Source organism: Pezoporus occidentalis, unplaced genomic scaffold, assembly GCF_034315485.1.
Source record: "Pezoporus occidentalis ecotype Australia unplaced genomic scaffold, CSIRO_AGI_Poc_V1 ctg197, whole genome shotgun sequence".
NCBI lineage: Eukaryota > Metazoa > Chordata > Aves > Psittaciformes > Psittacidae > Pezoporus > Pezoporus occidentalis.
The window spans coordinates 967,586-983,017 of record NW_026913822.1 but is presented as its reverse complement, the minus strand read 5'-3'; the positions used below and the strand labels follow the sequence as shown (position 1 = coordinate 983,017).

General features: G+C 41.4%; 1 protein-coding gene across 3 annotated transcripts in view; it reads right to left on the bottom strand.

The window, feature by feature from the left end:
• Positions 1–15,432, bottom strand: part of ARB2A (ARB2 cotranscriptional regulator A) — a 290,980-nt gene that overhangs the window by 68,294 nt on the left and 207,254 nt on the right. For all 3 annotated transcript variants that reach the window (XM_062617506.1, XM_062617508.1, XM_062617507.1), the window contains 2 exons: positions 12,954–13,070; positions 9,567–9,651 (listed from right to left, as the gene is read on the bottom strand). In XM_062617506.1, coding sequence (XP_062473490.1) covers positions 9,567–9,651; positions 12,954–13,070 — 202 coding nt within the window. The remainder of the gene's footprint in view (positions 1–9,566; positions 9,652–12,953; positions 13,071–15,432) is intronic.

Here is a 15,432-nt window from a genome sequence, read left to right as displayed (position 1 = left end):
CAGTTAAAAGGATTTGAAAGGGCAAAATAGGAGAGCAACCACTTTTTCTCTCTCTGTGCAATGTGAAGGACCTTCTTTTGATGCTGACACAGGCAAAAATGACCATCTTACTTCAGCTTGGTCAACCACCACTCCCTCCATTTCATACTCATTCACATATAGACTTAAACCCTACACAACCATCCAGCAGACCACATGGTTATGGCTCTGTGAGGTCATTTGGAAGCTAAGGCATTTACCAACAAAACACACACAGCCTTAAGGGAATATTAATTGCAGGGATCATGGTTTCTTTACTGAGGTGCAAATGGAGCTTATGGAAGGTTGGACATAACCCTGAACAATTGGCTCCATGTGGCCCTGCTTGAGAAGGAGCTGGAGCAGATGTCCTCCCAAGGTCTCCTCAATCATTCTGTGAAGCCATTTTTCTCCCCGTGTATTTACTTACCAGAAAAAAAAACAAATACCCACAATAGCCTGTTAGAAATAACATTGATGAACTTTTCTCAAATGAAAGAAAAAAAAGTTGTGCTTGGCTTGCCTAGACAAAGTGAAATGTTTTATATACCATACAGAGTCAAGCCTTATGTTTGGTACCAGGAAATATAATCTGAGGACTCTCCCTGGAAACTGTTCAGAGCACCACCAGCACCACCATCCCCCCAAATTAAGAGTTAGTTTTTCTTCTGCCAGCCGGATATCCCTTTATTCATCTACATGAATTAATTCTTGCACTTTTTTCGATATTACAGAGACATATATTCAAGCCTAGGCTCCTCCATGAATAGAGCTTTTCTTGATTACTGTCAACGTTTCATCCCATTGTGTCATATTGTTTGTCTTTTGATGTTATAATTTCCTTATTTTACAATGTTTTATCTACACTGGATGCAACTGTTAGAAGAATAACTACTGATTTTGGGGGTCAACTAGAAAGGCTTTAAAAGGATTTGATTAGGCAATTAATTTTACTGATGTTACAGTAGCTTCTTTTTATTTGATAATGTAAATGAGTGTTGGTGCATATCCACTTTGACATAATACTGAAAAGTTGAATGTAGTCTCCCAAATAAAAAGCTTGCACTGACAGAAACACACAAACTAAGGAATTTGTCTTATCCAAACACTAAGTTGCTTCCCATGAGACACCCCAAAATATTTGGGGAACAAACAAGAGGAATTAGAGATGTGAGCACGTCTACAGGGTATGATACAATAGGCATCACAGAAACATGTTGGGATGGCTCCTATGACTGGAGTGTTGGAATGGAAGGTTACAGGCTTTTTAGAAAAGACGGGCCTGGCAGGCGGGGAGGGGGAGTTGCCCTTTAGGCTAGGGATAGGCTGGAGAGTATGGAACTCTGTCTGGGGACAGGTGAGCAGTCCGCAGGGAGTTTGTGGGTCAGGGTTAAAGGGAATATAGCTATGGGAGACATTACTGTGGGGATCTGTTACAGACCGCCTGATCAAGGAGAACCTGCGGATGAAGCACTCTATAGACAGATAGGAACAGCCTCACGCTCGCAGGCCCTTGTTCTCATGGGTGACTTCAACCACCCTGACATCTGTTGGAAGGACGGTACGGCCCAGCACAAGCAATCCAGGAGGTTCCTCGATTGTGTGGAAGACAACTTCCTTCTGCAAGTAATAGAGGAACCGACAAGGAGAGGTGCCATGCTTGACCTCGTGCTCACCAACAGGGAAGGGGTCGTTGGAAATGTGACTCTCAAGGGCAGCCTTGGATGCAGCGATCACGAGATGCTCAAATTTGAGATCCTCAGGACAGTGAGAAGAGTGTGCCGCAAGCTCACTGCCCTGAACTTCAAGAGAGCAGACTTTGGCCTCTTCAGGAACCTGCTTAGGAAGGTTCCATGGGATATAGCCCTAGAGGGAAGGGGGGCCCAAGACCATTAACTGATATCAAGGGTCACCTACCACAGGCTCAGGAGTGTTGCATCCCAACCAGAAGGAAGTGCAGCAGGAGGGGCAGGAGACCTCCTGGGATGGATAAAGATGTCCTGAGGAAAATTCAAATGAAAAAAGAGGCTTATAATAAGTAGAAGCAAGAACAGGCGGCCTGGGAAGAGTACAGGGATGTTGTCCGAGAAGCTAGGGACCAGGTTAGGAAAGCTAAGGCCCAGTTAGAATTAAACTTGGCTAGGGATATTAAGGATAACAGGAATAAGGGGTTCTGTAGGTAATAGCAAATAAAAAACAGACAAGGGAGAATGTAGGCCCCCTCAGGAAGCTCTCGGGAGAACTGGCTACACAGGATTTGGAGAAGGCTGAGGTTCTGAATGACTTCTTTGCCTCCGTCTTCACTGGCAAGGGCTCTGACCAAATCACCCAAGTCTTGGAAGGCAGACGCTGGGACTGTGAGAATGAAGAGCTTGGGCCCACTGTAGGAGTGGATCTGGTTCGAGACCATCTTAAAAATCTGAACGTGCACAAGTCCATGGGACCTGATGACATCCATCCGCGGGTCCTGAAGGAGCTGGGAAATGAAGTTGCTAAGCCACTGGCCATCATATTTGAAAAATGGCAGTAAGGTGAAGTTCCTGACGACTGGAAAAAGGGAAATATAACCCCCATTTTCAAGAAGGGGAAAATGGATGACCCGGGGAATTACAGACCAGTCAGTCTCACCTCTGTGCCTGGCAAAATCTTGGAGCAGATTCTCCTGGAAGGCATGCTAAGGCACATGAAAATCAACAAGGTGCTTGGTGACAGCCGGCATGGCTTCACTAAGGGGAAATCCTGCCTGACCAATTTGGTGGCCTTCTATGATGGGACTACAGAACTGATGGACAGGAGTAGGGCAGTTGATGTCATCTACCTGGACTTGTGCAAAGCATTCGACACTGTCCCACATGACATCCTTGTCTCTAAATTGGAGAGACATCAATTTGATAGGTGGACTGCTCTGTGGATAAAGAACTGGCTGGATGGCCACACACAAAGAGTTGTGGTCAATGGCTCAATGTCCGGCTGGAGACCAGTCACGAGTGGCGTCCCTTAGGATTCGGTGTTGGGACCGGTCTTGTTTAACATCTTCGTCACTGACATGGACAGTGGGATTGAGTGCGCCCTCAGCAAGTTTGCCGATGACACCAAGCTGTGCAGTTCGGTTGATACGCTGGAGGGAAGGGATGCCATCCAGAGGGACCTCGACACGCTTGTGAGGTGGGCTGATGCCAAGCTCATGAAGTTTAACCATGCCAAGTGCAAGGTCCTACACCTGGGTGGGAGCAATCCCAGGCACAGCTACAGGTTGGGCAGAGAAGAGATTCAGAGCAGCCCTGCGGAGAAGGACTTGGGGGTGTTGGTTGCTGAGAAAATGAACATGAGCCGGCAGTGTGTGCTTGCAGCCCAGAAAGCCAACCGTATCCTGGGCTGCATCAAAAGGAGCGTGACCAGCAGGTCGAAGGAGGTGATCCTGCCCCTCTACTCTGCTCTTGTGAGCCCTCACCTGGAGTATTGTGTGCAGTTCTGGTGTCCTCAACATAAAAAGGACATGGAACTGTTGGAACAAGTCCAGAGAAGGGCCACAAGGATGATCAGGGGGCTGGAGCACCTCCCATATGAAGATAGGCTGAGAAAGTTGGGGCTGTTCAGCCTGGAGAAGAGAAGGCTGCATGGAGACCTCATAGCAGCCTTCCAGTATCTGAACGGGGCCTATAGGGATGCTGGGGAGGGACTCTTCATTAGGGACTGTGGTGATAGGACGAGGGGTAACGGGTTAAAACTTAAACAGGAGAAGTTTAGATTGGATATAAGGAGGAAATTCTTTCCTGTTAGGGTGGTGAGGCACTGGAATAGGTTGCCCAGGGAGGTTGTGAATGCTCCATCCCTGGCAGTGTTCAAGGCCAGGTTGGACGAGGCCTTGGGTGATACGGTTTAGTGTGAGGTGTCCCTGCCCATGGCAGGGGGGTTGTAACTTGATGATCTTAAGGTCCTTTCCAACCCTAACTATTCTATGATTCTATGATTCTATTTGCCTTCAAGAAAGAAAGGCCATATTTACCTGGCAAAATTTGCCACAATGCCTTCCTTGGCGTAATGTTCAGGCCACAGTCCTGATACTAAAGTAACTTAAATCCTAACAGTGAGACAGACACAGATTCATGGATCTGCTTCCTCTCACCCTGACTTACAACTATTCCCACCCAGCAGCGGCTCCAGTAGGATGGCTTCCCAAGGGTTTGTGAACTCCGAGAACTAGGAGGGATGTTGTAAGATCTCAGAGACATGAATTGAACCACAACCAAGTTTAGCAGTAACACAAAACCTGTCATTAAAATGTCTATCCCATTGCCTTTGTCAAATGACAAGTTGATCTCCAGTCTTCTAAGCAGCAAGACTACCATCCCTCCTCCATTTTTATCTTTAATGTACAGAGTGCTTTTACAGTCCTCACCTTTCTCCACCCTACGTTTGCTTACATCTTAGACAAGAAATGGATTCATCTCCTCTGAGACAGAAAGATCTTGTGGTTTGACTCCATTAGGAAAGTGGATTAAGAATGGAAGTTGACCTCTAACAGAGGTCCTTAATGAGGACTGAAAGTGAAGAGGTAGGAAATAAGTCTTTTTAACAGAGACTGAAGGCAGGAGACTGACAGAGTGCTCCTCCAGGCCAGTGAGGTGACAATGTCATAGGTGAGGACCTTAACTGTGGAATGCTCCACAACTGGAAACAAGAGAGGACTGTTAGCCTGAAAACCACAGAATCCCAGACTGGTTTGTGTTGGAAGGGATCTTAAAGCTCATCCAGTTCCAATCCCCTGCCACAGGCAGGGACACCTTCCACTAGACCAGGCTGTTCCAAGCCCCATCCAACCTGCCCTTGAACACTGCCAGGGATGGGGCAGCCACAGCTTCTCTGGGCAACCTGTGCCAGGGCCTCAGCACCCTCACAGGGAAGAACTTCTGCCTGAGATCTCATCTCAGTCTCCCCTCTGTCAGGTTAAAGCCATTCCCCCACGTCCTGTCCCTACAGGCCCTTGTCCAAAGCCCCTCTCCAGGTTTCCTGTAGCCCCTTTAGGCACTGGCAGCTGCTCTAAAGTCTCCCCTTAAGAAGCCTTCTCCTCTCCAGGCTGAACAAGCCCAGCTCCCTCAGCCTGTCTCCAGAGCAGAGCTGCTCCAGCCCTCACAGCATCCCTGTGGCCTCCTCTGGACTCGCTTCAACAGCTCCATGTCCCTCTTGTGTTGTTGCCCCAGAGCTAGACACAGGAGTGCAGGTGGGGTCTTCTTAGTGTACAGCAGAGGGGGAGCATCCTCTCCCTCAACCTGCTGCTCACGCTCCTTTTGATGCAGCCACAGGGGTGTTCTGGGCTCAAGATGAAGCTGGGTCATGGGGATCTTCTTGTCAACCAACACCCTGAAGTCCTTCTCCTCAGGGCTGCTCCATTCAGTCTCCCCCAGCCTGTGTTTGTGCTTGGGATTGTCCTGACCCAGGGGTAGGACCTTGCCTTTGGCCTTGTTCAGCTCCATGAGTTTTGCACAGTCCCACCTCTCCAGTGTGTCAAGGTCTCTCTGGATCTCATCCCTTCCCTCCAACATATCAACCAAACCACATAGCTTGGTGTTATTGGCAAAATTGCTGAGGGTGTTCGATTCCACTATCCATGTCACCGACAAAGATGCTCAACATGGTTGGTCCCAACACTGACCCCTCAGGGACACCACTCATCACTGATGTCCACTTGGATATTGGGTCATTGACCACAGCTTTTTGAGTGCAACCATCCAGCCAATTCCTTATCCACAGTGGTCCATCCACCAAACCCATGCTTTCTCCCATTTAGAGACAAAGATGTCATGGAGGACAGTGGCAATTGCTTTGCACAAGTCCTGGTAGATGACATCCTTTTCTCTTCCCTTATCTAACAGTGCTGTAACCCCATAGTAGAAAGCCACCAGATTTGTCAGGCACAATTTACCTTTAGTGAAGCCATGTTGGCTGTCACCAATCAGCTCCTTATTTTCCATGGACCCTTTGCCAGTCCATGGGAACTCTACTGGACTGCCATGTCTTCTCAAATATGCTGGATAGTGGAATAGCCATTTCATCAGTGGTTCCCTCAGGACCCACAGATACATCTTATTGGGTCCCATGGACTTGTGCATCTTTGGGTTCCTTAGATTGTCTCAAAACTGATCTCCCACAGGGGGTGGTTCTTCTTTCTCCCAGTCCCTTCCTTTGCCTTCTGTTACCTGAGCAGTGCGGCTGGAGCACTTGCTGGTGAAGACTGAGACAAAAAAGTTACCATGTCCCAGGTAACCAGGTCTCCTATTTCCTTCCAGAGAGGGCCCACATTTTCCCTAGAGCTCCTTGTATCACCAATGTACCTATAGCAGCTTTTCTTGTTGCCTTTGACGTCCCTGGCCAGGTTTAATTCTGCCAGGGCTTTAGGTTTCCTAACATGATCTCTGGCTGCTTGGGCTGTTTCTCTGTATTCCTCCCAGGCTACCAGCCCTTGCTTCTACTCTCTGTGGGCTTCCTTTTTTGCTGGAGTTTGTCCAGGATTTCCCTGTTCATCCATGCAGGCCCCCGGTTGTTCTTGCCTGACTTCCTTTTTGCTGAGATGCATTGACTCTGAGCTTGGAGATGTTCCTTGAATCTTAACCCTTTCTTGGGCCCCACTTCCCTCTGGGGTTTTATCACAGTTATGCGGCTAAGCAGATCCCTGAAGAGACCAAAGTCTGCTCTCCTGAAGGAGGAGTAGCAGGGAATGATGCTAGACAACCCTGCCTGGTAAAGACTAAATGACAGAGGGAAAGTCTCTTCTCTGATAAGGATGAATGCCTTGTTCTTGTTGGAATAATATGGCAACAGTAAGAAGATGGGTAGTGCTGGACAGATAGCTTCAGCTGGAGCTCCAGGTCTCATAGAAGATGCCTGACCTGGGAGCTGTCTCAGCACTGCAAGGGATACTTTTTAGGATTACGTATACCACACAGGACACCTGCTTTAAATGGGAAATTGTGTGATGATAACCTTTTGCAAGAAGTCATTGAACTATGACACTAGCATGGAATGAATCCTTGAGATGTGGAGAAAGTGTGAAGGTGGAACTCTCACAGTACCCCTCCTCTGGCTGAGGGGAAAGAACCACAAGGACAGAGAATGGATTTGCTATGGCTTGCTTTTTCTGTATTGTTGTTGTTTCATGTCTACAATGTTTAATTATTGAAGTTTATTCATTCATTTTTGTAACTAAGACATTAATGAATTATGGCAAACATTTTAATTACTTAACAATGCTCTAATCAAAAGCTTCGACAACTGTATCTGAAATGCAAGTTGTTTCTCCAGTTTGATGGCCATTTATTTCTCTCTAGTGAGTGTTAAGGGAAATGCAAGCAAGAGACTGTGGCATAATCTGAAATAGGCACTACTCACAAACAAACTGGGAGCTCCTGTAAATCCCATTTATGCTGAATGTCTGAATATGAGATCTTTTTCTGAAAAAGCTGGCTCATGAGATGTGACCAAGAGGCAGTTATTCCTGAACTAATTCTGAGTGCAAACACAGACAAAAGATGGTGTTCCAAGCAAATATTCCTTCTGCAAAAGCTTTATATTAAAAAAAACTCCTCTCATTGCTCTGATTGCTCTCACTGTCATTCATTGGTATACTAAGGGTAATGCTGCCAGTATCTGAATGTGGACTGTTTTAGTACTGCAATTCTCAGGAAAAGACTGAAATAAAATCTCTCACATTAAATACTAATGTTCCTAAATCTAGTAGCATTTCATAAATTTATTACAGATTATCCAAATGCTGGCTTATGCCATTACTCATATAAACACACTGTAGGAATTATTCACCTGTTCCTCTGTAAATGTCTTACAGTTGTCCATATAAGACATTAAAGCAAGAAATACAAACCAAAACATATGAGCACATTGATAATTCAGCAGTAGTCACATCAAGCTATACCATTTTATTGTTCTTATATTACAAAGAATCAACCTGGAAATAGTTTTCTGCCGTTTAAATCATTGTCCAAAATCTTTGACAAGATCTTGTAGAACATCAGTGGCCTTAATCTAGTGGCATTGTATGTATGCAAGAAATACAAATAGCTAACTTTTACAACTTCTGCTGGCTGAAATGCTACCTCATTTAAACTAATTCTGCCAGAAAGTTCAGTGTAGCTAGGAGTTCATTAAGTGGAGTATAAACAATATGCCCACTTTGACCCATCCTCGACAGAAATGAAAAATTAAGACTTATGCATACCCCCATTAAAGCATCAGTTTGTTTTTTTAAATGACAGGGTTTATTTTATAGAATAAATTTTATATTATTTACATATGATGAATACAAAGCAAGAGAAGAGAAGCTCAGACAGAGGATTTTCAGTGCCGCAAGTGTGCTGTTAATAGTGAACAGTTCCTATCCAAGCCCCTATTTACCCAACTAAAATGACCTCTATAACATGCACTCTTCCACAACAGCAATGTTGAATGTATGAAAATTTAGTAATATATAATTTTCCTAAGCACTAAAGAGCAATGTCAATGCTATTGCACTGCATCTGCACAGAGCTGATGATCTGCATGGTTAGATCCTAGCCCACAGCAGAAATGTGATTACAGGTTGTTGTCAGCTCTCAAACAAAGTATTGCTAAATTTTCCAAGCTTTAAAAATATCCCGCTGTAAACTACATTTTATCTGCAAGGTTAGGTCTCATTAACAACCTCACAAATCCAAGCAGATAGGAATCTCTAACTTGTCAAACGAACAACTGCGTCTCACAGAGCAAGGTCAAACACACTTCCAGCTTTTAAATTAGTATTATATAGGCTGTGTCTTCAATTGAACCTGATTTTATATTCTACAGAAATATGCTACCTGTGGCTTTAAGGAAATCTGATAATAAAACATGAAAGTTTGGTAACAGCTTTATGTATTTTAGATTACTTTCCTACAGAGACAGGAGATTTTACTGTTACACTGACAACTGCGTCTACTTTCTGGAATTATTACACATTAAGAAAAGTTTTGATATATTATTTCATGTGCTCATTATGATTTGTGATTCATTAATAAAAAAGCATGGCTGAGTATTTCCAAAACAACAGAAATCTCACATTAACGTTCTTGGACACTGTAAATAATTTGCTACATAAACAAGTGTCTGATTGCACTTAGCTGTACCTTTCATTGATGTACTTCTGTAAAACCTTCTTGACTACATAACAGTTATATATTTATTCAAAGATCTATGATAAATTTCCCAGTTTGCACCATAGTTTTTTTTTTTCCAGCTCCTACCTATCATGTCACCAACTACTTAAAGCCAAAGAGAAAAGAAAATTAAAAACAATATATGCTACAAGGAGACAAGAGAAGTTAAATCCCCCAGGAAGCAAAGAAGAAAAAAAAAGTGGGCTATATAAAATAACAGCAGCCATATACCTGCAACCATATCTTGCCATGGAAGGGTTAAAATGCATTCAGAACCAAATGTATTATTAACTAATTTATTAATAATATAATTATTTATTTAAAAATGTAAACAAACAATATGTTCCTGGGCACAAATCGACATACCTGAAGAGACACGGGGGCAGTCTGGTAGCATGGACTCCACCAAAGTGTCCAGGGGCTCGGAGCTGGACACCCAGTTGCAGCAGTTCTGTAAGAGCAGGCAGGCAATTTTGGGGTAAGCCAAGAACTTGGAGCAAATATAAATACTGACTTTTAAAGTAAGGACAATGATTGAACCAAAATACTTCTAAGTAATTTACACGGGATTCCCAACAGCAACTGGAGAAGGTACACTAACTTATTCACACTAACTGGTGATGAAATATTGTAGCTACATACTAAATAAGTAAACGGAGTAAGACCATAATTCAGGAGATTTGTAATGTGCTTAAATAGCATGTCTTTAAGTGTTATTTTGAGTGCCAGCAGACTTAAGTAGGTGCTTGGACAAACCGGTGCCTCAATTACCCACTGCACATTTTAAGTGTTTCCTTTCTGTAGTTGTCAAATAGGTGTTCACATAAACACTGAGCCTGCTTGCTTGCCAACATTAAGAAATTAGAATTTTTCAGGGTGTTTTGAAGGAAAGAATGATTGCAAAATCACAGAACAACAGATTATAAATGAATGAAAGCCGTCAAGATAGCAGATTAATATTCAAATAATTGGAAATACAGATGAGATGAACTGCACATGAACATTTAAAAATGCAAATACGAGTCTTTGGGGAATTATGCTCAGGAAACATTTACATTTACCTTCCATTCCTGAACCTCTGAGTAGGATGAATTTACCACGAATTTTTAAAATGTTTTGCTCCAAGTACTATCTATTCAGAGGAGTCTATGAACTAAAGCATTAGATAATACACTTTTAATGAAATATGCTGAATTTACACCAAATCTACCGAATTAAAGATTTAAATATAAAGCAACTATGTTTTTAATAGGATTGCCAGCTGAACTACAAGATCTACATGATCTATCTACCTTCTTACAAATCTGATTTTTCTCTTTCTGTTAACCTGATTAACTTCATTAAGGAGAAGAAAGGAAAAAAAAAACAACCCAACAAAACTCACAACTTTTTGGAAAGAGCCAATGAATTTTCAGACAGATTTCTACAAAATCATTCCATCAATCATGATTGCAAAAATGGATGATTGCTATTCTGGTAAACAAGTAAGTATTGTGTATTTGTAGATGCTTGCTGCCCTAGTTGTGCACCGTGGAGTCCTCGCTGTGGAAAGATCCTTGACTGGTAGATCAAGTGTCTTATTGTATTTCCTTAATTCATTCTGTCTGGAAGAAGATGTCAGCTGTGTTGCAGTGAGGAGAGAATTTCAAAGCCTTCAGTCCCCACCAATAAAGGGCAAGGAATGGCTTTTGAATAGATTTGTCAAGGCAACCCTACTGTTCTGGGACCAGGGAGAGCAGGAACAACATAAAGAAAGGGTTGCTGTATGAGATTAGAAAGTGAAGTTCACAAAGCATGGCAGATTTCTGTAAGAAACAGCAGATCAATGAAACTATTGAATTTGATGAAAAAAAATGAAAACAACAAACACACTACCCTGTGATGTAACTTCTTTTAGTAAAAAATGTTTAAAATGGAAGTATTTCACAAAGGCGTTAAGATTTAAAGTAGTAAAGCTTTATACATTTTACGATTTGCATGTATAATTTTAATTAACAGCTGAATGTGAAATGGCAAATGTAAGATGGTAGTAATTATAAAAGAAGTAGAATTTTTATGAAGTATTACATTAATTTGAAATAAGTAGAATTAATATTAACTACTGGTAGAACACTACATCAGAGATCTGGAGATAATACAGATGATTAGCACACAATTAAACAGCTTTTATATACAATGTGACACTTGCTGGTAAGAAATAAGTATTCTCGAAAGCAGTGTCAAGATATGTAAATGGATGATTTGTTTTATCATTCATCACAGCTCCTAATAAATTCAAAAATCATGACTTCTATAGGTACTAAAAATAGGCCACCAATGATACAGGAGAGATAGCTCCAATGAAGAATTACTTTCTTAACAGTTCATTCTTTCTATGACAGCAATTAGCCCTACAGACAGGCAGCGATTAGGTGTATATTTTAATTATTATTCATTTTACCAGTAGCCTTAAACCTGATTAAAGTAAGATACATCCAGGTGATAACACTAGTTTTCATACCACTCAGCCACACTTCACATATGTAAAATACTTCTTCCTTATAGGAGATTTTCAATGCTAATGTAAGTTATGACACTCCGTCCACTTTTTAGGCCATTAATCATTTAACTTATTCTTTAACATCTACTTTCTGCAAATGAAATTAAAGGTAATGCACTTGTCTTATTCAGAGTAAATGCTTAAAGAAAAATGGAGTTGTCAGATTCAAATTACAGGATTTAAAATTTCAGTTTTACTACATAACATATATTTTAAGGTTTTGATTTCCCATAAAGAAAATGAGGATTTTACTGACAGAGCCTGTAGGGGTTACCATTCTTTATATTTTTAACATTTAAGTCAGAGCTGTCAGGCTGCATCTCGGGTAATTCTCTAGTCCCATCAATCATGGCCTATAAAGCTGTAAGGTTAAGTCGGGAATATGCAGTCTATACACAAAGTTTCACTAAATACATCCAAAAAAGTAAAGTCTAACAAGAAATTCAGGATGTGACTAGTTTAAATTTGCCACGTGCACCTATTGCTTTAGCATTCTGCAACAGGAGTGCAGAAAACACAGACATGAGCCTCATCTGGCGAGGGAGAGAGTCATGAAGGGAAGTTTAGTTGGTCTGACTTTAAAAAGTGTTATTTTTAAAATCTCAGCAGCCCCACACTTAAGTATTATATGAATAATGAATGCATGGCATCATCCTTTACAGAAGGGTGGAACTTGTTTTTTGCTTACCATCAACCAATGCATGATCATCTTGGACCAAGTAGCTGTTGGTAGCTAAGCAGTGGCAAATACTCTGACTTTTCATAAGAAAACCTCAGAGCACTGCGGAAGTAATTACATCTCATAAAACTGCTGAGAGAAAGGATTTTTTGCCAGCTGTGCAAGTCATCAGACTGAGACATGGAGCTTTTCCATCACTGACAGATAAAGCCAGGAGCACTGGGTGCACCCAGTACTTTGCTCCAGATACCAGGCAGCACGTGGGCTGCCTTGGTATATGTTTCTATATATGTCTCTATATTGCTGTGCAGCAGGAAGAAACACTGGACTTGATTCTTATTATTTTGGCTGCTTTGAAGTTCAGAATGGCTTTAATCTCAGTTATTTTAGGGGCTGGTATGGGCACAAGATTTTCAAGGTCCTGTAATGTGCTGTCTTTCATACACTAAAGAAATAGATCAGAAGATAAAGACATGTTTATAGAGCCGTATTCAGATGTGTATACCCCAACTCCTAAAAAAACCACAAGCCTCACCTCTCGCATCCACTCTCGAATAGATTTCCCAGCTTCTTGATGCCACACGTTGTGAACAGAGTCTGTCAACGCCACAGCAGTTACCTTATTCTTTACTTCTGCCTCTCGTTGAATCATCTGTTAAAAAAACATTGGCTTTAAGTTCTTTCTTTCTATTGAATAGAGTCTGCTTAGTCACAGATAATGATCTTAAATTAAAAAAGAAAGAGCAATACAGGTTCAATACTTGACTTCATTTGTTTTTAAAGTTTATACAAATCCTAACAGTTCCAGAAACGCAGAAAGACCTAATATTTTTGATAAAAGAAATAATACTAACTTTTAACTGACTGAACTATTCAGTCCTATTATTTTCCATGTGGCTTGACAATTCTAGGATTAAAGGTATCATGTGAAAAAATGGAAGATTCCCTGAGGACACCTTTTACAAGCTTCTCCAAGTTCCTATTTCTCTGCTTCAGGGAAGCTGGTACCTGTGGTTCACTGTAAGCTACTCATGACTATCATCTGCTAATTTTCAGTAGATTGCTGTAGTTTTTCTGATGTACAATCTTACTATGACTTGTATGCTTTTTTTTCTTTTTCTATCCAATTTATCTACCTTGCAGTCCCACCACAATCCCCAAATTCTTTGTGGTCTCTTATACATATTCTTACCCATCTAACGCTGAAGCCTCTCAACATTTTTAGGATATTAAAGAGCCTCTGTTGTTGCAAATGACAGTATAACTAAATAATATTAGTTCTAAAACCAACTAAATAATTGCTGCAAATAACATGATTGAACCAACAAAGATGCTGTGGAATTCAGTGCTGCTCTGTAAGATAAAAAGGACTGTGAAAGAACAGTTTGATATCAAAGACAGACAAAAAGGTTTTAATCTTCTGTCATGAGTGACCCTAATTTGTAACACTGGATCAAAGAAAGTATAATGAATTATAAAGCCAGCATTTCACAACTAGTGTCTCTATCACTGTGTATGCTGCACTAAAGTTAATGTTGTTTTTTGTTTTGTTTTGTTTTTTTTTCCAGCTTCCTATTGAACAAATGCCAACACACACAAAAAAACAGGCATTCTTTGCACATGCTCCAGTAACTGCTTATCAGCACACAGGCTACACCTTTGAAAACACTGGCCTAAAAGAGACTTTTACAATGGGGATGTGAATTGTATCTTGCATCAGAAGCTTCAAAATAAACACCTCAATCCAGATTTTTGATATATAAGGAACATTTATCCATACCTTATCTAATCATTCTCCTATTTTTTTTTCAAAATATCACATAAGTAAACTCTTCTGACCACCCTTACTCCCAAATCCACCTAATTGCAGTATGACATTCTGAATTACTGTCTTGCCATTTTTTTGATCCCATTATATATATTTTAAAATCAGTGTAATTGTATTAATATTAATTAATAAGGGAAAAATATTCACTGCCATCAGCGAGGCAGCGCCAATGCAGAGTTCCCCATTCTAGATAAAATCAGGTGTCTGCATTCCCCAGTACTTTGGTAATTGCAGAATTACAGGACTCAGGAATTCAGCTGAGCTTAGGATGTTTTGGGCAAGTGCACATGAAGGAACTCTTAAAGTAATCTTTCTTCATGTGAAGCCTTTCAGGCATATCATTTTTTCCATCATTTACCTTCCTGTGGGGCACATTTAATATCTAGACTTTTTGGAAGATGGGTACATGCACGGGGAACAAAATCACACATTTAGGACAAAATATCATCTAGTTTAAGAGGCTAAGCTTCATTCAGCTGTAACACAATACTGACATTTCCAGCCAAACATTTGATACTGAGCTCTAAATTTCACTGCAAATGTAAAGATGGCAAAACTCCCTCTGTTATATGACACAGTACGTAAGGATAATGAATCTCAGGAGGATCTTCAGGCCACTGCATGAACCACCAGCGACTGGTGGTCACTGGAGATGAAATCCCCTGAGTTACAGAGGCAGGTGGGGTCTCAAAACAAGGGTTTTTACTGATGTTACAATCCCTTCTCCCAGCCTCTATGGCCTTCTATTCAGTGGTAATTTTGTCTCTTTTAAAGGGCTGAGTCACTCAGACTGTCTACCAAGGTGCAGCAGGCTGTTCTGTTTTGTACTATTCTGTTTTGTGCTATTCTGGTCTGTGCTATTCTGTTTTGTGCTATTCTGGTCTGTGCTTTGCTGTTCTGTTCTGTCCTGTCCCGTCCCCTGTCCTGTCCCATCCCCTGTCTTGTCCTGTCCTTTCCTGTCTGGTCCCCTGTCCTGTCCTGTTCTATTCTAAATTATGCCATTCTATTCTGTTCTACTCTATCTATCCTTTCCTATTCTAACTCTGTTCAGTTCCTTCCCTATCTCTATCCCTATTCTTATTTTATTTCTACTCTATGCTGTTATATTCTAAAAGCTGTTTATATTCTAAATGCTGTGATTTAAAGCAGCAAATGAGCAAAAATATCATTGTCCTTGCAGCGCACA